Source organism: Alosa pseudoharengus, unplaced genomic scaffold, assembly GCF_046254945.1.
Source record: "Alosa pseudoharengus isolate Yale_2024_CS ecotype anadromous, Long Island Sound unplaced genomic scaffold, YU_APseudo_1.1 YU_APseudo_1.1_scf_18, whole genome shotgun sequence".
In the NCBI taxonomy this organism is placed as follows: Eukaryota; Metazoa; Chordata; class Actinopteri; order Clupeiformes; family Clupeidae; genus Alosa; species Alosa pseudoharengus.
Window position 1 is genome coordinate 37,333,696 of NW_027468650.1, and position 24,793 is coordinate 37,358,488.

Here is a 24,793-nt window from a genome sequence, read left to right on the forward strand (position 1 = left end):
TGCATATGCATGACACGGAAACGCGCAAATAGCCATTCTCAGCTGCCGCGACAGGCAGTCTGCGCTTTTTCCTCATTGCGGCCTGTTTGTACATACCTCGCCATGTTTTTACGTGCACGTTGCGAATCAAATACGCCTGAAGTGGGTACAAAAACGTTAGTACATCTGGCCCTGAGTCTCTTAGAAGTAAAGATGAGGAGGTATTCATCACACTGTGTAAACCTGTGCAGGCAAATGATGAAAGATTTTAGGATCTTGCACATCTGGCAAGGCACAATCAATTCTGAATGATATACACAGGTTTTGAGCAACTATACTCTCATCCAGACAATGGGCCCTTTCTTACACCCGGCGGAAAGCGCATGTAAGGCTTATTCTTATCTTACACTCAATAAAGGGTAACACTTTACTTGAAAGTATAACATAAGAGTGACATGACACTGTCATGACAAAAACCGAATGGCACTAACCCTAACCCTAACTTGTCATGACAAAAACATAATGACACTTAAGGAGAGAAGCTTTATGTCATAAACGTGTATGACATGTTTATAATGTTTATGGCACATTCATGACAGTGTCATGTCACTCTTATGTAGATACCTTCAAGTAAAGTGTAACCCAATGAAGTCATAAATGTTTCGCCATGCGCTCAACTTTTATTGAACCTTGGACCCAGGGGTGTGGCAATTAACAAGATAAGGTGTGGCCTGGCGCATGATCCAAATTTTTTTATCTTACACCCTATAAAAATCATTACGCCATTGACCAAGTAAAATCTGGTCTATAGCGAAAGGTGCATATAACCTAGCTAACACAGTACTTTTGCCATAACATGCAAGCTGTAAAAACTTATTCAGATCAGCAACACTAGAATTTATGCTTCTCTTGTAATGGTAACCATTAAATAATCATTACAGGTGTGCAATGATTTACCTTTTATTTTAACAACCTGGGAATTCCAGCTGATTGTAAAGGTCTGCTTTGGTAGCAGCTATGTGCTGTTTAAAAGTCAAGCAAGCTGAAGAATGAACAAAATAATCTCATTTTACCAACAGGTGTAAACATGATACATTCCATGGTTAAACAGGCTAACTTGTGATCTAACACTATCTAGCAAGGTAAAAAGTGCAGAATCAAATGTATAAATGTATAAAGTTAAAGGATTTGGGTTTAGCAACAATTAAATCTACTAATCTATATAACCTAGCAAACTATTCAACAGTATCCATGTCCGTTCATGGCTCTTTGGCGTTGCGGTCAAGCTGCAGGGCTAGTACCCCAGAATATAGTATAAGTATATATACTCTTTTGATCCCATGAGGGAAATTTGGTCTCTGCATTTATCCCAATCCGTGAATTAGTGAAACACACTCAGCACACAGTGAACACACAGTGAGGTGAAGCACACACTAATCCCGGCGCAGTGAGCTGCCTGCAAGAACAGCGGCGCTCAGGGAGCAGTGAGGGGTTAGGTGCCTTGCTCAAGGGCACCTCAGCCTTTCTACTGGTCAGGGTTCGAACCGGCAACCCTCTGGTTACAAGTCCGAAGCGCTAACCAGTAGGCCACGGCTGCCCCAAGGCCCGGGTGGGGTCACTGCTCTCTCCCTTCGCTACATATTATATATATAAAGCCTACTGGAAAGATTTTTAAGAATGAATTGTGAACCATGTTATACAAAAATAAGGGTCTGAGGAATTGACCCTCATGTCCCACATGCAGAGGTGGGAGTAAGTCACACATGTGCAAGTCACAAGCAAGTTTCAAGTCTTAACCTTCAAGTCTCAAGCAAGTCCAAGTCATTTTTTGTGACAATCAAGCAAGTCAAGTCAAGTCATAGCCAAATCATACAAATTCATGATGATTTACCCATGTTTTCATTTTAAAATAAGCTACAATAGGCTAGTTATGAACTGCTGGAGTTTTATTTGTAACAAACAAATAGACATTGCATTCATTCAAGCCACATACATCTGAACGGTTTATAGAATAAGATGAAATGGATACGAATAAAAATAAATGTATTTCAAATAGACCTATTATAAAATAGCCTATTATTGTTTCAATATGCCTCAAATATTAGGTACTGTAAGTGAACTAATCAATCAATCAAACGCTGCCGCCAACATCACTGCCAAACTTTGACAAGCGCGACAACGCAATGGGTTTTAGGAGGGTTTGGGACCGTCAATGCTACTGTATATCATATTATACATAAGCCTAACATGAGAAGTAAGCTACTTTTCTATGCTGATTGCTGGCAGTTAGCTAGGCCTATTTACTGTTGTTACTACTAGGCTGTAACGTATGGAACAGGGACGTGTTTAAGAGGGAGGGAGAAAGAGAGGCGCTTACTTTAGGCTACATTGGCAACATTTTCGCTAGCATATCAAGATTAAAATTGGACAAGAAAATGTTTCACTTTGCCATTTCACACATTTTAACCTAATATGGCGTTAACTAAAAAGCATAATAGATTCAAAGTCTATGAATCTATTAACATGCCAACTCTTAACATGCCTCAAATTTTACATTAGGTTTCTAACACGACTAACTTCTGACGGATGAAAATCAACGTGGTGGTGGTTATGTCGCTAATTTGCACACTTTCAGACTGCTGTTCATTTCTCCTTTGAGTTGTCAGATACATCATCTGTGGAGCCAAACATTATTATGTTTTGGTAAACGTAGAGCCTTCCATATTTGCAAGCCTATCTCAGTCTGTCTCATTTGGCACTTGCTGTTGGTTTGTCGCGTCACTTGGTAACAATGACAGGTTCGCTCGCATGCATGCAAACAGCATGCAACAGCACCTAAGCAGATTTTCTAAAATCGTAAAGTTAACTCCCTAATATCTATGAAAAAATAAAAAGTGAAGTCATTTGTCTCAAGTCTAAGTCAAGTCTCAAGAAATGAATAGCAAGTCAAAGTCAAGTCTTTTATACATGTTGATCAAGCAAGTCTCAAGTCCTAAAAAATGGGCGGATCTTGGGCGCTGTTGCTATTTTACCTGCTGGATAAATGACTGTTGCGGCTGACGCAAATCTAAAATGGGGTGGTCTAAAGTAGCTACGTTACTCATGGGTGTGGTTTGGGCGTAACGTGCAATAAACCAATCAGAGCATCATCTCACATTCCCTTTAACAACAGGCGCGCTTGTTCCATAGTGGATTGCTATTATGAGGATGGATTTGCCAGGCGCAGCCAGGAGCAGTTCACAGCGCTATAAGGACTGTTCAGTTGGGAACAATTTGCTATTGATTTTTCGGTAACACTTTCTATGAAGGTTGTATTTATAACGCCCTATGAATGCATTCATAATGTTTTATAAGGTGTCTATAAAGCATTGTAATGCTCACAATTATAAACAGCTATGCAATATCATAAGTGTTATTTGTCAGCTCTAAGTAAAGTGACAAGAATATGACCCTATTATTAACAGATATAAGTTCACTGAGTAATTAAAGGGTGCAATGAACTAAGTATCGAGTCTAGCATCTTTACCCCATATGCACAATATTATAAATCACTATGTTAATGTCATAGGTGTTATTTGTCAGCTTTAGGTAAAGTAGAGCAAATGAGGTGTTGTTATAAATAGATATAAGGTTATTATAAACAAATATGAGGCACAATGAAATGAGAGCCTGGACAGTAAAGACAAAAGGAATGACACATGAAAATAAAGTGAACTAAATGCATTCCTTTTGTCTTTACTGTCCAGACTCTCATTTCATTGTAGGATAATATGGTCATATTCTTGTCACTTTACTTAGAGCTGACAACACTTACGATACTTATGACAACACTTACGATACTTATGATAACACTTATGATATTGCATAGCTGTTTATAATTGTGTGCTATAGGGAGATGTATAAATTATTATAACTTTATTAAATATACTTATAGTTATAGATATATATAATACTACAGTAGAGGGCAAAGCAAAGTAGTTATGATGCATCATAAAACTGACAAGTGAGTATGCAGATCTTGATATATTTATAATGCATTATTCAGATTAAAATTATAACCATTCATAATTAGGGTCATAATGCATCATGAAGTTGGTTTTGACGACTTGTGAATACCTATAGATGGTAATAATGAGCATTACAATGCTTTATAGACACCTTATAAAACATTATGAATGCATTCATAGGGCGTTATAAATACAACCTTCATAGAAAGTGTTACCGTTTTCGGTATAAAAATGTCACAAAGACATACTTTCTGATGTTTTGGGATCACTCTCACTGAATCACGAGGTTATGAATGCATGGTGATATTTTTGCAATGTAATCTAACATTACCTCACTATAGACGATGCAGCTCTTCTGTCAGATAAGCTCTCCTCTCCCGTGCTGCTGCTGGGGCATTTGGGTTAAATGGCATCGGCATGCAGTTCAACATCACGTCTCCCTAAGTCCTCTAATATTTCCTAATTTATGTCATCAACACATCCATGATTCGTGGAAACGTGTACGCTAGATTTAGGCCTATTTTTTCCACATCTTAATGGACACCACAATGATTTCCCTTTTCCGGTAATATTTTTCCTTGTAATTATGTATGGTTTGCAGAAATGGGAACTACTGTGTCCGTATAGATGAGAGGAGCAAAGTGTGTGTTGTGCAGCACACGCTACATTATGGCCAAGCAAGCGCACCTGCAGGTGTAGTACGGCCGTACCTTACCATCAGGCAACTCAACAACGAGAAACATTTTCCTCTGTGTGTATTCACACCAAGTTGACCTAACTTTCCAACTCTGCACAGTATCCCATTGACAGTAGGATATTTACAATATTTTCTGTAAAATAGAGTTTGTAAACATGCTATCATTAACTTGCGCAACTTTTGTTTGAGCAGGAGAGAGAATAATGCATGGACGCAGCAACTACAGAAATTGTAGCCAAGGCTACTTGCTGCTTTCTTTTACTATCTATGGTTGCTGGTTATCAGCACATAATAAGCTGAAAGCTTACTGGTGTTCACTAACTGAAGACTTCAAGGCCATCATGGATATAAAACATATTTTGAAAACAACGAAAGGATGGAGGGAACATAGCAAAGCTTGGAGTTATTTTAGATGGGCAACAACAAGGTAGGCAACATTGTCAAAACCTTAGCGCAGCTGGAATAATGCTTAGGCTGATGTTAAAGTGCACACAATGTTTAAAACCATACACAACAGTAAATTAGAACAAAACTAAAGGTAACTTTAGCCTTTATAGGGCTGTATAAAGTTGTCCAAATGAATAGGTTGCAATTTGGCGTTGTTGTTGTAAAGATATTGCATGTAGATGTTGTACTACGTAGGATACCGTTTAGGTGACCAATGCACGAACAAAACCGGGAAACGGACAAATATTGTCAAGGCTTTGAATGTTTCCGTGTGTGCACGGGCCCAAAGTCTTACCATTATTCGTAGGACTAAAACAGGATATTCTGGACGGTTTACATAAAATGTAAACCGTCTAGACCACAGAATATTTACGATTTGAGGGCAATATGATTTATCCACCACAATCTTAACAGTTAACACATCCATTCAGCCCAACAACGCAATGTTCCTTAAAGGTTTCCAGGATTTCGGGTCAACATAAAATAAAATTTAAAAAAAAAATGCTGATTGATGGGTTCAAGGTACCAGCTGTGGAATATCCATCCTTGTCTCAGCTCAAATCTTATTTTAAGTTCAAGTTAAGGTCTTAAAATAGCCAAGGCTACTCAGTTTTTCTCCGCAATTACTCTAATCTTGCCTTATTTCTCCTCATTTCGAATGTTATCTTTTAGGCTACTTATTTTTCACATTAAGGCGAGACATTACAGGTGAATAGGGTTAAAAATTTAACTAGCAGATATCACTATGAAACTTCCCCAGTTGATTACTTACATTAATATGAGGAAAAATGTATTATAAGTTTTCTGTAATTTAATGTTTACATATTATGCAAATTAGGCATTATCTAAATAAATTTGCGCTAATTTCCATACATTTTAAAACACAAAATCTCAGCATTGGAAACGGCCAGGTTCAAAATTATGTTTTCATTGTGTTCACATATTAGATGGGGGGAAAATTACAGAGGGATTTATGAATATCTACTTTTATTATCCTGTAAATCAGAATGTTGTCAATAGCCTTAAAAAATATAAATGTCATATAAATCAGGCTTGGAATAATATATCAATAAACTCCTCTGTACAAATCTTCTAAATATAGTTAAGCATAGGACTAGACAGTTTGGTGTATGTAAGTGCTTCTGAAGTGGAGAATTTGTGCTCAGAGTGGGAGAGGAAACTCATTTTGAGAAAACAGCTTTCAAACACAGCCAATGAGATTCCGTTCTCAGCCTAGACTCGCCTTTGAACTTTCACGATCGATTGTTTATACAAAGGAAGAGCTTTCTTCAGAGCTTTCCAACGGTACTACACATTATATGTTTTGGAGCACGGTCGCGGTAGAACATGCAAGGTTAGAATGCTAACTTTTGGTGAATTTAGGAGAGATATACAGGCGCGAGTAAACACAATGTAATGAAATAAACACTTAAATGTGTAAATCGGACTTTTTTGTTGTAGTAGTGTGACAGAATACATGCTAAGGTAGCAAACTAGCACAAAATCTCAAAATTGACCAGTGCATGAAAAAAACAATGTTTTCACCTGCCGTGTCTCACCTTAAACATTAGGCCTAGGCCTACAACTAGGCTCTATCCATCCATCCATCCATCTATCCATATATATATATACACGCATGTTACATTATGATGCTCCGGACCTTTGCTTGAGGAAATTTTCCGTAACTGGACCTCGCTGAAGTTTAATTGAATATCCCTGCTCTAGGGTGTTTATCTTTTGAAGTCTACTTTTAGGTAGGTGGGAACTGAACCTTATAGTCCAAGAGCATTAGCTCAAAATTGAGTCAAACCTGGAACAAATTTGTAACAAGCTGAATTTTTCATGATTCATGTTCAGAATACCTTTAGGAATAACATACTAAAAGTCCCCGTGAATCCCCCTTGTGCTTTCTGAGATATTCAAGATGCCGTCCAAAATTGCCGCTATTTGGAGATTTTTCCGTATCTCAGGCTTAAAACATAATTTTGTTTTATTTAATTCCAATCCTCCTGGATCGGTCTTCCAGATCATCAAGCTTTGTGACCTCTGCAGCACATGCGCTAGTCTCTTTCTGTATGTTATCTATTTGGTTGAAGACAGTGCCAAACTTTTTCGCATGGATGTCAGCCTGTTCTTTTAACGACAGGAGGATGTTGCCATTCTCTGCCAAATGCTTCAGTATGGGGTCGATAGCTTTTTCCAGGGATTACTTCAGCGTAAACGCAACAGTATCTTGAAGTGACTCCATCTTGGTTGCTTGTTTGATAAGCATAGCAATATCCTCAGTGGAGTCGCTTGCCTGAGGTCGTCTATTTGAGTCATTTTTGGTCGAGGTTTGGTCTTTCGTGGAAGTCATAGTGTAAATAAGACGTTCGTTATCTGAAATGTATATCTAGGTGATCTTTAAGCACTTTTGACACTAAAATAAGAGGGTTTCGTTTAAGAGCTCAGTGCACTGCTGCCATCTTGCCTCGCGCCTCACCTTAAGCCCCGCACCCCAATATTAAAGTTGGGGTGCAAAATCCCCCCAATATTTAAACAAGTGGGGCGTGCTGTGGTGCAACTGGCTACAGCGCTCATACCAAAATATACGGTTCCAAGTGCCCACAGGGACCCGGGTTCGATTCCGAATCGGGTCATTTCCCCATCCCACCTCATCTCTCTCTCCCACTCACTTCTTGTCTGCCTCTTCACTGTTCTATCATAATAATAAATGTCAAAAAAATGAAGCAGCATGATTTTATTGTCATAAGCTAGCGCTAATACAACGCCGGAGCCTGTGATAATAAAATCTTTCTCTGTCTATGAATGATTGTTTCCTAAACTATGAGCCTCCTTGATGAGTAGGCTACATTGATGGTCACAGGACCCACAAATTAAAATTATGCCCAACTAAATTGCGGCACAATTGAATGATATTATGGAACCGTGGACCGAAAGACAGAAAAAAGACAGAAAAAAGTTTACCCAATCCGTAAATACTTCTTAATTTGGTGTAATCAAATATACAGGCATACAATTAGGTGGTGGTGGTACGAGTGCCAATTCAATGTGTGTGTGTGTCTGTGCAAGTGAAAATGAAAATACTGAACCACTTTGCAGATAATGTAGGCTCTAGGCTAGAAGCAACAATATTTAAAACAATGAATGAAGTTCCTGTAACTGTCCATGAAAACAGGATAGCGATTGGATAGCCTAATCCACTGCACTAAAATTGTGACTTGTTGTAGGCCTAACAGAAGTAAATATCATAACATAAGAGAATTGGAAAGAATCCAGGTCCAGGCACTTAGTAGGATGCAAAAGTTGAAAAGCCTAAAGCATTAAAAGTTGAGGCCTAAAGCATTAAAACACCAACACGTATCGTCACACTGCAACATTGATTCTAGGCTACATCACTTTTGCACCCTTCATTAATATTGAAGCTACGTTGAAATTCTAACTACAGATCAACGGGATTTTAATGGTATTTCCACTGAAATTAATATTGAAACAATGTTGAAATTACAACCAAACTAAAGATCAACATGATTTCAATGGTATTTCAATTGACATTAAAGCTCAGTAAACCACTATTAGCCTAATCCGGCAAAATATTAGGAAATTCAATATCATATATATGCTTTATCTACAGCCAGGATAAATTTGGCTAGGCCTAGGTATGTCTGGTTTAGGCTACACAAGCTTGCATAAATAACCATTGACAATTGTTGTCAGTTAAGCAAGTGCATTTATTCACTCTTCATCTAGAAATTCATGTGTGTGCTTTCCTGCCATCTATTCAGTAGGCTATAGCATCCATAGCAGTTGCAGTCAGCCTGATCCTCCAGTAGCAGAGTGAAGCGGCACCTAACAGAAATAGAAGGGGGAAAAAAGAGACAGTTGTTAGATAAATATTCAACTGAACAACAAACTAACAGCTAAGCCTACAATTAAGTCATTTTATGCAACAACCTACCACTCATACAAACGTAGTTCAAAACGAAGGCTAAGTTTCAGCCGGTCACTGTTTGCCATAGGCTAGCTATCGCTAGGAAAGGCGGCTGACAATTTGAGTGTGAAGGCTTAGCACGCCGCCACTGCACACAACCACAAACCTAGAAACATACCCGAGGTCTAGCTAACGTAATATAACTTACCTACTGAATCCTTGGTTATCGCTTAATCAAGTTATGAATTTACTCGACGTAATACCAATATTATCAAACATACTAGAGTTAAACGTAACGTCCTCTCTAGATGTAGCAGCTACGAGTGTGTTGCTAATTGATGACAGGTAATGCCAGCTTGCTTGCTTAGCCTACTTGTCTAGCCGAGTCGTTAAAAACTTCACATAGATACTCCATTCGAATAGAAAATACAAATTAATTGTAGGCTAACTTACATTGGGTGTGGTAGGAAAATGTCAGTTTCGTCGTAGTTTGTTGGATGAAGCAGACACCAAGAACGTAATCTGTCTTGAAGAGAATTGAGAGCTGCATTCATTTTTTAAAAGGTAAAAAGAAAAGGTTATAATAATAATAATAAGAAGAAGAAGCCAGGAGATTTCAAGATAGTGGATTCCATCCACTATAATCATTGGTTCAACCTTACCAATCACATTGATCATATTCCTAACGTTATTTCCTACTTCACTTAAACTTTACAAACTGACAATAAACAGCATCAACAGTCAAGAAACAATGCATGGGGGTAGTGTTAATTTCGTCAGACGAGACGAGAGGAAATATGTTCGTCAACGACCTTTTTTTTCATGACTTAAGACGAGACGATGACGAGACGGCAGTAATGTCCTGAAACACTGACTAAGACTATCTTAAGATGCATTATTGTTAACGAAGAAAGACGAGACTAAAATGTTTTGCATGAAATAAAAACTAAGATAAAATCTCTCTTCATTTTCGTCTACAAAATGAGAAGACAAAATATCTAGCTGCTATCAAAATATTCCGAATGAGGAATACGCAACAGCTTTCCTGTAGGCTAGTCTACGTGCTGTTGCTGCAACCCTGTGGCTGCAACACGAAACTACATGGAACAAGAACACTGGAGATTTCAAGCTAACTACCTAAGCTTTATGCCACAATGCTACATACCCAGAAGTTGAAGCTTCTCTCATACATATTAACATCCCCCAGAATGTCCAATAGAAAATGTTAATCATGTAATGTCAACTATTTAACTAGTTAGACTGATGATGCAAAGTTTGCTAGCAAGTAAGCTAATATGGAAAGTTCGCTAGCAAGTTAGCTATGGCTAAGATGGAGAGTCTGTCTGGGGAATGTGTTGTGTTTGGGCGTATATCGCCATCTAGCCAGGCGGAGTAAAACATTAATACTTTGGCCTACGACAGTGTTTCTCAAACTTTTTCAGTTTCAGGACCACTTAACTAACCCTAGCTAAAAAAAAAAAAAGATTAGACCTACTTCAACAGTAGCCTATAATTAGTCTACACAATAGGCCTACTCACTGAACCACCTTGCTTATTGTCTTTGCACTTTGCTTATTGTGTCAGAGTAGGGTGAACAAATTTGGGTTTGTGAAAAAGAGGACACTTCAGTGGGGGGAGGGGGGGGGCTTGATTGCTAACAGAAAAACACTGCCTCAAAAGACTATTTTGAACACTTGAAAGTTTTCAATGTGCAAAAACAATAATTACAATAAAAGCGAGCTCTATACACGCAAGATATATTTGGATGGCAACCCATCTTTAATGTTGCATATCTCTAAATTTGATCCAAGGTGTTTCTGAAAATACAAACTGAATCTTTTACAGTAGCCTAGCTCTATAATTTTGAACAATCTGTTTTAGAGCTTAATAATCCTGACCTGTGTTGTGTTGATGGGGACTGATGTGGATATGTTGTCCATTTTCTTATATCTATTCAGTCATGTCTGGTCTATTATTAGGCCTACCCCTTTTCAATCCATTATTATTAGATATTTTTTTGTAAAGAAATATCCCTATCCCTTATGTTATGCCAACATATTTAATTCACCTGCATATAGGCTACAGTAGCCTAGATAGAGGATTATTGACATCTGCTGTTGTCAGTATGCAGGCTATCCCTTAAAGGCAGTTTAAAGGGATAACCAAAGTGCAGTTTCCTACTCAAAGCTAGAAAGTTGCTAGGTCGGCAATCGTCCAGAGAAGGCCGCTCAGACAATGGCAGAAGTGTTCATCATGTTATATTTTTTACAGTCTATGGTTACGAGTTGATGTGCCATCAAAATGTTTTTGGAGACATAATGTTAAGGTCGAAAAACTCTGTCACTTTAGCTGATGAGCTCTCACCCCTCGCTGCCGTTCGATGCTTTGCTGAATATTGTGTAGCCTACCTGTAGGTCGGTCGTTGGCACCTTTATTTACGACCGACATGTAAGTGCCTGCTTTGCAGGTCAGGCATTCAGCTTCATGTTGATATCGACCGAGACAAAAACATGGAAATTTACGTTTTAATTCGTCAGTGAACTGTTTGAGATTACTATCGACCAATGACGGTAGGTCAGGCTCAACACCCTACACTTTCCACTCAATGCAAAGCGAACTATAGGGGGAGGGCGTGACTAGTATGTGAATGAAAGACATGAATGACATGAATGAAACATGAATGAAAGAGAGAGCAATGCAAATTCGCTGTAAACACGTTTGAGGCTAGAATAAACAAAATCCCGGACGACTTTGAAATTCCGCCCGGACACATTTTTAGGTTTCAAAAAGAGGACATGTCCGGGCAAAAGAGGACGTCTGGTCACCCTATGTCAGAGGATTCATACTGTATGATTTAAACTGGCATATCTCACATAGACAGTGTTGCAGAACTGTTTGGATTTACATACAAGTTGGTTCAATATTGCAAACAACTCATCTATATTATATTTTACCACTTCTGCTCGCGGACCACCAGTGATCCCCGGACCACACTTTGAGAAACACTGGTCTACGAATATGACCGTGGTCCAGTCGAATCTTTTACTGTCTATGGTCAAATCCCAGCCGAGCTATAACTGTAGCTCGACTTACCTGTGCATGTAAACATACTAACTGACAAAAAATCAGAATGAGTAATTATAACAGACGAGTAGCCCTGTGGACACACAATATTGTTGGAAAATTGAGATGTGTGAAACACTATTTGACTCAAATGGTAATAATTTGTTATAAAAAAAAGACTAAAATGTGTTGAATAAATCTGACTAAGACTAAGATACCTTTTAGTTTTCTTTTGACTAAAACTAGACTAAAATTACGAGACTTTTAGTCGACTAAAACTTGACTAACAAAAATGATATTTGAATGACTAAATATGGTAACGCTTTAGAATAACATGTGCTTATTAGGTATTAACAGTGCATTATAAGCCGTTAACAATTCATTACTAACAGTTAGTTAACGGTTGTTATCCTTTAATAACATTAACTAACTGTTAACATGCAGCTTGTAAGTGTTAACAAGCAGCCTTTTAAGTTACTTACAAGCATATTTGTTAACAGTTGTAAGTGTTAACAAGCAGCTTGTTAATGCTTGTTAATGGTGTATAAGACAAAGAAGTGGATAACTAATACGCTTAATATGACCTTTTTTACCTATTTGTAGTAAATTTTGCAGCCCCCCAATCTAAAGCGAGGACCACATAGCCTATAGCTCCACAAGCCCGACCTTCTATCTCTATATATCTACTGTATATATCTATCTAGCTTGATTTAGCTGTGAGAAATGCACCTTCAAAATTGATGCAGCGAGCAGGAATCGAACCCCGGTCTCCTGCGTCACAGAGTGACCTGTTACTGACTGAGCTACATTCCTATCTGTGTTTTCGAAGAAAATGTTTGTATTGATTCTATATTCCGATAATGTTCTATATCATACCAGCTATGCTTTTTACAAATATGTTTCTGATGGGAAAAGTGGTGTTCGATTCCTGCTTGCTGCATCAGTTTTGAAGGTGCATTTCTCACAGCTAACTCAAGCTAGATAGCAAGATACAGTAGATATATAGAGATAGAAGGTCGGGCTTGAGGAGCTATAGGCTACATGGTCCTCGCTTTAGATTGGGGGGCTGCAAAATTTACTACAAATAGGTAAGAAAGGTCTTAGTTAGTGTATTAGTTATCCACCTCTTTGTCTTATACACCATTAACAAGCATTAACAAGCTGCTTGTTAACACTTATAACTGTTAACAAATATGCTTGTAAGTAACTTAAAAGGCTGCTTGTTAACACTTACAAGCTGCATGTTAACAGTTAGTTAATGTTATTAAAGGATAACAACAGTTAACTAACTGTTAGTAATGAATTGTTAACTGCTTATTATGCACTGTTAATACACTGCAAAAACTGCTTATCTTACAAAATCTCACCAAGTGTTATTAATCTTATATCAAGATAAAAAAAACTAGTTGGTATTGTTTTCAGTATAAAGAGACTTACCTAGCGCTTTCTTTTGAAAACATTTGACTTAATTTAAAAAAAGTTTGACTTATTTTAAGACATCTCATCCTGAAAACAAGCAAATTTGTCTGCCAGTGCGTTAAGCAAATGTGTCCTAAAAACAAGCAAATTTGTCTGCCAGTGCGTTGAGCAAATTTGTCTTGATAAGACTCCTTAAAATAAGTATAGATAGATAGATAGATAGATAGATAGATACTTTATTGATCCCCAAGAAGACTGACAGGTCTGATGGTAGGGATAATGTTATGAGAGTATTAAAATATTACAAATTTTATGGGAAAATATTAACACCGGAAGACAGCAGGGGAAAAAGTACAAATATGTAAGAAACCCCCCAAAAATGGGAGGGTTGACAGGTATGCGCCAAGCTAGAACTTTCCTGCTTCATGACTTAAACCGTTTCATCTGTATAACCAGAATTCCTTGCATGACCACAACACAATACAAAATCATAATTTACCTGGTAATTTATTTGATAATTTTCATTAGTCCTGAGTGCCTTTTGTTTTTGTTTCAAGTTTTGTTTTAATACATAAAAGTGTTCACCACTGATTTTGATTGGCTCTGATGGTTGAACGCTTTCAAAAATCAAAAATCCTTCCACTAACTTTTGTGAAGATCATTTACGTCAAGTTCGGACAAAATTTGTGACCTGTGAAAATTTTGTTTCGCTTTTGCTAAAATCAAATATAGCGGAAAATCCCATATGGCGGAAATTGGCGTCATAGAGTGCTTTGAACTTTGCTTGATCCAAGGATTCCAGCAGTACCTTATTTTTGAAAATCAGACATATGGGTCAAAAGTAACGTGCATTAATGCAACATCCAAAACGCCAATACACCTTGGCCGATTGCAGCGCCCCTACCTAAAGCACATCAAATGTATTGTGCATCCTCACAATGGAGTCCAGAGTCCATGTAGCAAGTTTGGTGTTGATATGTAAAAAGCGTTTTTGAGATGATCTACTTCCTGTTTGGCAGCTACACAGATTGTTGTGACACTTTTGGACTGAGGATAATGTATGTAAAGTTTCGTGAAGATTGGACAAAATTTGTGACCTGTGAAAGTTTAGTTTCGCTTTTGATAAAATCCAATATGGCGGAAGAACGACAAGGGTCAGTGACGCCATCTTCTCAAGCAACACACACCGGTTCCAGCCGCACGCTTTAGCTCAGGAGCAACAGCTGGCCTAAATAATAGGTGAATGTCAATAATAAGAAGAAGCAGTGCCTGCTTTAGCAAGCACACTAATTTTAGTTTATTAGAGGGAGATACAATGTTATCAGCCAAAGGCATTTGCTAGCAAAGGTCCTAAATGAGGCAGATCACTGACAGGCTAATAAACTGAATATCACACATGAGTATTCATGTGTATTTCTACGTGTTTACATTAAACACTAAAGAGGAATATTTTTTTCCAAGGATATTCCAGGATAGCTCCACAGGAGATGAATATTCATTTATCTGCTCTTTCTTATAGGCAGTAGCACCTTTGCAGCGTTCCCTGGAGATCCGCGAGACAGCTTTGGATCCAGACCATCCAAGTGTTGCACAGTCTCTACACCAGCTAGCTGGAATCTACGTTCTGTGGAGAAAGTTTGGAAATGCAGAGCAGCTCTACAAGCAGGCACTGGAGATCAGTGAAAGTGCTTATGGTCCAGAACATGGTTCAGTTGCACGAGAACTTGATTGCCTTGCCCTACTTTACCAAAAGAAGAACAAGTACATACAACTTTGTCCTTGTTTTTGATGAATGTGTCATAATGTGATATGGAAAGGGAAAAGGAGTTAGTTTTTCATTCAGGTTAGGCTGGTAATTAATAATCTGAGATCAGAAATATGTTACTTGTTTAGTACTACTATACTTAAGCAATATGACATGCGTGTGATTGTTGTTTGTAAAGTTGTAGCTCTCTTAGGCTTGTAGTCAATTATAGTTGAAGTTGTAAGGCCTGATCTGTTTACACTAGCACATTGGGATGAAATGAATAAATCTCATTTTGTAGGTATGAACAGGCTGATAAGTTGAGAAAAAGATCTGTCAGGATTCGTCAAAAGATGGCTCACCAAAAAGGCCATATGGTGAGATATAAAAGAAGTATTTTTCTGTCTAAACCGTTGTTTTAATTTGTGTGTGTACTACATGTCTACATGTACTACATTGATAATACTTCACATATTTGCCTTTGTAAGTGTACCCATGTTTCCAAATACTTCTCTGCAGTATGGATTTACTTTGTTGCATCGGCGGACTCTGCAGTTGGAGGAGCTGACATTGGGTAAAGACACTGCTGACTGTGCTAAAACCCTCAACGAACTAGGTGTTCTCTATTACCTACAGAATAATTTGGAGTAAGTATAATTTCTCATATCACCATCTGCTAGGGAGCCTTCAAAATCTTGTGTTGTCCTGGAAATTTACTTCAACATTTTCCATTTTTAGTTTAGCTGACAATGAATATATGTACTGTATATATACTCAGTGTTTCCTCTAGATTTTTTTTAGCATTGGAGGCAGTCGGATCTGCTCCACCTTTTTTTTGTGACATTTTTTGTGTGACATTCAGCAAATATCTCCTCATCTAATGTAAGTTGCTTCGGACAATATGTTCTACTCAAGGTGGAGTTGTCCTCCATCTCAGTTGCATCAGTTATCTGATTTTGAAGGTTCTGAAATATGACTATATGCTGCACTGAATCCTTCTCATTTTCTTTCATTTGTCTAGCTAACTTTTCCATTGAAACATTGAAGCCATTTATGATTGGTTACACAGTCGACTTTCTGAAATGTCCTGCATGATCAAGGCCAAATTAACCAGTCATCACACAGCCACTGTGTCAGCAGCATGAGCGCTGACAGTGATGGTGCGTTTCTGATGTCAGATTATTATGTACTAGATTGTTCTCACGTTGCAGCGTTTTACTTATATGAAGTATTAAATTTAATACTTCATATTAATATAATAATATATAATATTATATATATATAATATAATTAATAATAATTAAATTAAATTTAAATCTCTCACTTTGGCCTATAGGACACTAACTAGATCTGCTCCTAGTTATTTTAATTCAATAATCAAGCCTTACATGCCCAACCGCCCACTGCGGTCTTCTGGTGAGCGTATGTTGTGTCGACCAGTCATAAAAACTGGGTCTAATTCCAGACTCTTTTCTTCAGTGGTTCCATGTTGGTGGAATGAACTGCCCAGTGCTCTCCGTTCCTGTGGTAGTTTTGGGTCGTTTAAGAGGGGTCTAAAGACATTCCTATTCAACATATACTTAGTTGTTTAAGCGCTTATGTGTTATGGTTTATATAATGTTGTTTTTATTTTAATTGGGCTGTTAATTAATTTGACATTATTGTTTATTATTGATATTCTCCTTAATGTAGTCTTAGCATGTTATTGTTTTTATATTATTGATTGAATTGACATTATTGTTTTATTATTGCCTTTCCCCTTTTTTACATTGCTTTTTTTATTAGGCTATTGATTGAATTGATATTATTGTGTACTACAACTATTCTCCTTACTATATTTGACCCAGATTTTAATCTGTTCCCTGTTCATTTTTAAATATTATTATGTTGTTTTGTATTTATATGTCGCTTTGGACAAAGGCGTCTGCTAAATCCATAACCATAACCATAACCATAACCATAACCAAGTAGCATTAACACTTTGAATGCCGCGCTGTTTTTGGAAGCTTTGGCCCAGAGTGCCAGCAATCTAGAGCATTGTTGACGATTTTTGTAGAGCCACAGCGTATTCTATGTTGGACACATACAAACCGTTTATTTCTACATGCCTCTGTTCCCAAGAAATCCCAAGCTAAACAGTGGCTAGTTTTCATCAAAATCCTTTTTTTTTTTTTTAGAAATGGAGATATAGCCTCTTTCATGAAATATGAAGTGTTGCCTGTAAAGTTTCCGGGAAGTGACCTAGCGAGATCTGGCGAGACTGCCACCTAGTGATAAACCCACAAAAATAAATGGCCTGGTTTTGACCTGACATGCATGCGTCACTGATTCGACCCAAAGCGGCAACCATCAAAAGCAGAGTAATGGTAAAATGTCCAGATAAAATTTCCAGATTGTGCATTTTCATGAGTTTTTTATCGTCATCTATTTCAGTTCTATTCATCATAGAGTTCCCAAAATGTAGAGTGTCTATTTTAAAACTAGAAATGCAATTCCAAGGAATTACCAGTGCATGAAAATGCTAACGTTGTGATGTAAAATATCATGTATAGTTAAAACAGATAATAAAGAGATGGTTACTACGGTAATGCTAGGATAGACATGGTGGTTGCATAGCTTAATAAAAGTTGATAGTTTAAAAGTAGACTGTTTAAAAGCTGAATGTAGATAGTTTAAAAGTTGTTGATAGACAGTAGATATTTTAAAAGTTGTTGATAGACAGCTAGTTTAATAGATAGTTTAATGGTAGTTTAAAAGTAGACCGTTTAAAAGTTGAAGGTAAATAGTTTAAAAGTTGTTGACAGACTGTTTTGCTAAAAATGCTAACTAGCATGCTAACTATGCTAACTATGCTAACCATGTTACTTAGCTAACTTAGCTAATCATTTTAGCAGTTTTGCTAAAAATGTTAGCAATGCTAACATGCTAACTATGCTAACCATGATAACTAGCTACAGTGGGTAGGAGACATAGTTGATGACAAGTAACAGTTACAATGGCTGAACAGTTAAAAAGTTCAGTAGTTTAAAGGGTTAAATTGTTTAATAGTGAAATATTGTAGTGAGGACTTTTATTTTGAAATAGTTTTTGGAAGAGGAAGCAGTTGAACAGGATGTGTAGTCTTAATAGGCCAGTTTGTATGCTTAAAGCCTGAGACTGGCAGTTGATCCAGGTGGCCTGAACACCTGCCATAGGATTCTAATTGCTTAACGGCCGTATTATGATGTCATAATCGGTCTATGGGGATTTTTAAAAAGTTTTTCTTTAATAGTTTAAAAAGTATAAAAGTTTCAAAGTTGAAAAGTCATACCAACCCGATCTGTTTGAAGACCTACGTTACAAAGTTTGAATGACGTTTCTAAGTTAAACTGTTCAAGAGAAATTGCGTACGGAAAAAGCGGTTGGCCGATATTATCGGACATCTCTAGTAATCAATATGAGGGGCAGAGGGGGATAAATGTTGTCGTTATCGTCGTCGCCTATCCTACATCGGGGCAATAATTATTGAACAAATTGCAGTCTACATGCCATGACAAACATTACCAGTAATACTGACCGAATATTAAATAGCCTAGATCGTTTGCAAGTTATGGTTATACTAGCGTGAACATTGCGCTTTCATCACGTTAGGCCTGAGCATCATAATCACTAAATTTATGTTAGCTAACAAACTGACGGTTGTATGTATTCACTGAACAAAGATTATGAAAACAAAACACAACTTTTCCATCTGAAACTTAATTTCAACAGATATTAGTACCAGACCTTTTTAGAATTCTTCACTTTCTGCTGACGAAAAAACTAATGTCCACCATGTTTTTTGTGCACACGAGCAATGTGTTTTTGTTGTTACATCACAGGGTGTGAATGGCTCAGCTCTGTGGTCAAGGCTATTCGTACAAGGGGTGCAAATAGACACTCCGTGAATATATTTAATATATTTTAGCATAAATCAGGTTCTCAAACGTGAGATTTTAACCCTTAGAACCCGATTGACACAAAGTACGTCAAAAAACACACCCTTTTTTCTCTGTTACATTGCTCCGCAACTGTTCATCGCAGCGAGATGAAACCTTTCTTGCGTGACAGAGCAGAAGTGGGGCTTTCCAATGAGACAACGCATTTGTCTGTAAGTTAAAGTATGAAAATAAAAAAAAAACATGAAATTAAATCAAATTGCACCATATTTACAGTCTTTACTTCTCTGCGTTCACCTGCGCACCCATTACTCTCGTTTTGAATTACTCGCGAACCCGTGAACGCATAGATATGGCAAGCATATCAGATGAAAGAGGAGACACAGGGCTATCCATTGATAGCAAGTATGTTGATCCTTCTGGCTTATGAAATCAGACGAAGTGACTACAAAATAATAACATCATGTACAAAAACCAATACTGCACAGCCATTACTCTCGTTTAAATTACTTGCGGACCTGTGATCGGATAGATATGCCACACATGTCAGATGAAAGAGGAGACACGGAGCTATCATTTGACACCAAGTACATCCTTCTGGGTTATAAAAAATACGAAGTGACAGCAAAATAATAACTTCATATAGCTCTACTTACCTCACGTTGTTGTCTGTTTTTGTAGCAAAGCATGTTTATAATCCAACGCTATTGTGTGTTTCTCTATGGTAAAGCATGTTCATAATCCGGTTTTGAGATCCTACCAAATTCCTGCATGGCATCTAATTCAAGGCTCATATTGCATCCCAATTTGTTTGGCAAAGAAACACCTTTTTTGCCTTTACTTTGTTCATGGCAATGCAGTAAAAAGTTGCAGAGAATAATGAGTGCAGACACCATAGGCACATACAGGCTATAACACGTAAACTCGGGCTAAGTCAGGTCAGATCAGTTCGTGTCACAGATATGGAGCGCAAAAAGGTCATTAAATCACTAAATAAAAAAATGCCATTTATTTCTGTAAGGCACACACCACATATGTCTGTAAATTGCTCAGCCCCAGAGAATTCCTCCACCATGGCAATGATATTGCCAGATTCAGGACAGTCTGCCCTACACACACACATTAAATGCATGTAAAGCTATGAGCTTGCTGTGGTGAGATGCATGTCAAAATATAAGAATTTTTATATTTGAATTCTTTAAAAATCAAAATAAAATCAATGCTAGTACTAATACATGAAATGATCTGGATAGCCTAGACTCTGCTGAAAAAAACAATATATAATATGTGTGTGTGCCACTTACAATGACCAGAATAAATCCTTATGAATAAAGGTAGTGAAAATGCCCTTAAAACAGTTCAGGGTTAAATACATAGATTTAAAAAGTAGAATCCATGCCAAAATACTTTAAAAACAATTATTTAATAAATATTTCAGGAAAATATAAGTTCATAAAATTAATTGTATATTTCAGTAGGCTATTCAATTTCATTATCCTAAAAACCCAGAGTCCCCCCTGGATGGTTTGACCCAACCTGTCACATGCCACCCGCCATCACCTGTCAATCACTGTCAAAACTCAAAAGATGGAGTCGTGGTTGAAGTTTATGGATGGAGTCGTGGTTCCAAAGTTTAATAAATTAGACACTGATGTCACAGTGCTCTGTTTTAAGTCTTTTTTCTCAACTGAAAATGCTTTGGCTGAAAAAATATTTCACAGGGGGTACATCACTGAAAAAAGGTTGAGAACCACTGGCATAAATCATGCTCATTTAACAAAGTAGCATATAGGCCTACACAAGATTTACAGTAACCATAGAGAGAGCTGAAATATAAAGGGTAATTTTGCCAGCAATGATGTAAAACCATAGATTTGTTCAGTTTATAACATGGTTTGTTTATAACTTTTTTAGATGCACCTGTATATCTTAAGAGCTTTTTCCCAAATTGTCCTCCTATTTATACTGTACCCTGCTCAATATGTTATTAAGAATGCTCTGCTTCTCCTCATCAGCGTAGCAAATGTTGCATTTATAATTTGCAAGGTCATAGACTGCAGAGCTACCTTCTGACACAATGAGTGTTACATCTTGACTCTCACTTACTTGGGAGGGCCTTTCACCTATCATTTCCCTCTCTTCTCCTCCTCTGTCTCCTCAACTGCCTGATTTCTATCTCCAAAGTAAAAACAACCTAGGGTTTAAGTTTGCAATACTTCGGTTTATCTGTAGGATACCCATGGACACTACCACCGAAGTGTAAGGCTATGCAAGAGAGGCCAGCAAGGGACATACAAAATACAGCTCCTTCTTTGCCATCTGCATGCAAAGAAAAAAATATATACCCATACCAACATAATAGCTAGCAATCTCATTGTGGGGTTGTTGAATAACATTAGCACTTTGGTAACATTAGCTTGGATTCATCTGCAGAATTGCTAGCTGATCAATGACATATAGTACCAAAATAGCATTATTATTATTATTATTATATTATTATTTATCTTTTGTCCTGTGTGTCAATGTCTAAATATATGGAGCGCTTTGGGTTGCACAAAAATGTGCTATATAAATGAAAGTGACTTGACTTGAGAAATTACTTGTGGCTTCAGACTGCGCTGCCTTCCAGAGCTATCTAAACAGCCAACAATGCTACTGGTGTTTTGTGTTGCTATCAGAGGTCTGTCCATGGATCTGCTGATCTGCAGCCTGACTTTTCAGCGACTCTGACCTGTGCTTCCGCTGCACTCATTGACTGTTCAAGAGCAACATATGTCAGAGAAATTTTATGTTTATGTTTTATGTTTTTTGTTTTTCACATGGCAAGTTATCAATGCCCATGTGTTTATGTCTTGATGTCTTTGTAAGACATGGATGGTGCAGTTAATAACATTAGCACTTTGGTAACATTAGCTTGGATTCATCTGCAGAATTGCTAGCTGATCAATGACATATAGTACCAAAATAGCATTATTATTATTATTATTGTATTATTATTTTTCTTTTGTCCTGTGTGTCAATGTCTATAAATATATGGAGCGCTTTGGGTTGCACAAAAATGTGCTATATAAATGAAAGTGACTTGACTTGAGAAATTACTTGTGGCTTCAGACTGCGCTGCCTTCCAGAGCTATCTAAACAGCCAACAATGCTACTGGTGTTTTGTGTTGCTATCAGAGGTCTGTCCATGGATCTGCTGATCTGCAGCCTGACTTTTCAGCGACTCTGACCTGTGCTTCCGCTGCACTCATTGACTGTTCAAGAGCAACATATGTCAGAGAAATTTTATGTTTATGTTTTATGTTTTTTGTTTTTCACATGGCAAGTTATCAATGCCCATGTGTTTATGTCTTGATGTCTTTGTAAGACATGGATGGTGCAGTTAATGCAACAATGCAGCTTACAATGTGGAAGCCCCAGGTTCAATTACCAAGTGTTGCAGGAGGTACCCATGTTCAGTGTCACAGAGGCCTGCTGTTGCCACTGTGCCGAGTCATAACTTACTTAACTGAACAAATACCATGGTCATCTGTTGTACAGTGTTCCGCCTCTGCATGTACCCCATTCATAGCCAATTGTGGCGATATACTTTTAGAATGATGCAGTTTTGCCCTTTCAGTGTTGTGAGCATCTGTGTTGTGCATTTCATTTTTCCCAGTACAGCTAAAATGTTCCTGACTCGTTCTCTGGAGATGCGGCAGCGTGTACTAGGGCCAGAGCACCCAGACTGTGCCCAGTCACTCAATAACCTAGCAGCACTGCACTGCGAATGCCATGAATATGAAAATGCAGAAGACCTTTATGAGCAGGCCCTGGATATTCGCAAGCGGGCCCTTGCTCCAGACCATCCCTCCCTGGCCTACACTATCAAGCATCTTGCCATACTATACAAGCGCAGGGTAAGTGGGAAATTGGATTGAATATGCAGCATAATTACTGATTGCATGAACTAATTCAGTAGTAGAGTAATATATATCTGGTCATACTGTTTAATTCAAAAATGATATGTTTAGTTCTCCTCACAAGCCTCGTTGGTTACAAAACACCCATTATGTGGTGCCATGTGGAGGTCAATGGTTTTAAATCCAAAAACATGATTTTAAACACAGGAGTTCCCCAGCGCTGTGTTTTATCCCCTATTTTATTCTCAGTCTACACAAACATCACTGTCACTGCAAGTGCCTCATGCTTATTCATCCTTAAGCACACTATGTGGATATTTGTTTTAGTATATTTAGTATTTTAGTATTTTTTATCTTCTACTGTCTTTATTGTTCAACTGGTTTTTTTTTATATGATATACTTATATTACTTTTTCTGCTGTAAGTGCATGTTGTGTGTGATGTCTGTATGCTACTGAGGCCTTGAATTTCCCCTTGGGGATCAATAAAGTATCTATCTCTCTATCTATCTATCTATCTATCTATCATCACCTGCAACAACAAGGACTTTTCACTGTTTAAGTATGCCGATGACATGGCCCTGGTAGCTCACATCAGGGATGTGAATTCCCTCTCGTCATACAATTAATAGGTGGGCAAGCTCATGAACTTAAAGGAGAATTCCGGTGTGATATTGACCTAAAGTGTGTTGAAACATGATACCGAGTGTGAACGTATGTCTCATAGCCCATCTCGGCTTGTCCCCTGCACTCCAAAATCTGCCGCTAGTTAGCCGATGCTACCAACAGCTTTTTCAATGGTGGTGCTTCGGCATCGGGCTAGCCATGCAAATAAATCACTGTTTTACACCATTTACGAGGCTCAATGTATCTCCACACTTCATTGGTAGACTTCCGAGGGCCCTGACATTTAAAACGAGACATTGAGAACTTTGAAAAAGCACTGGTAGTTTACTTCCAAGACGATTTATACAGACAGTATCTTCACGAAGTTTAGCGTTTGCAGCCATCTTGAATTTAGTCACGATAAGTCGAGCGACGAGTAAGAATGAACAGGTATGATAAGGGATCAGATTCCAAAAATAATTCCGTGGAAATGCATGGATTCCAGTTGCTGCTACTGGAAGAAACTGGAATCCATGCATTTCCACGGAATTATTTTTGGAATCTGATCCCTTATCATACCTGTTCATTCTTACTCGTCGCTCGACTTATCGTGTTGGTAGCATCGGCTAACTAGCGCCAAATTTTGGAGTGCAGGGGAAAAGCCGAGATGGGCTATGAGACATACGTTCACACTCGGTATCATGTTTCAACACACTTTAGGTCAATATCACACCGGAATTCTCCTTTAACTTCCAAGAAGCAGTGCTGTGGGGGGAAGCGAACATCCAATTCCCCCCACCCCTCTTTGAACCCCTGATGCTGCATGGACAGGCAGTTGAGCAGGTAGAGGCCTGACTCAGTGTACAAGAAGACACAGCAACACCTGTTCCTGCTGAGGGATTTTAATGTCAGGAATGACATTTTAGCAGTTGTTTACAAAAGCGTTTGCACAAACATAAAAATGAGCACCACCTTAATAGCATCCATGATCAGTAGCCAAACAAACTGTAAACATAGGGCGCTCACATGACGTTAAGCATTTTCTGGCGCGTAATGTGACATTTGAGAACCTAAAACTCCAT

General features: G+C 37.9%; 1 protein-coding gene across 4 annotated transcripts in view; it reads left to right on the forward strand.

Moving 5' to 3' along the window:
* nphp3 (nephronophthisis 3) overlaps nucleotides 1–24,793 on the forward strand; it is a 223,353-nt gene that overhangs the window by 188,911 nt on the left and 9,649 nt on the right. For all 4 annotated transcript variants that reach the window (XM_076291099.1, XM_076291103.1, XM_076291102.1 and 1 more), the window contains 4 exons: nucleotides 15,063–15,304; nucleotides 15,589–15,664; nucleotides 15,807–15,934; nucleotides 22,863–23,103. In XM_076291099.1, coding sequence (XP_076147214.1) covers nucleotides 15,063–15,304; nucleotides 15,589–15,664; nucleotides 15,807–15,934; nucleotides 22,863–23,103 — 687 coding nt within the window. The remainder of the gene's footprint in view (nucleotides 1–15,062; nucleotides 15,305–15,588; nucleotides 15,665–15,806; nucleotides 15,935–22,862; nucleotides 23,104–24,793) is intronic.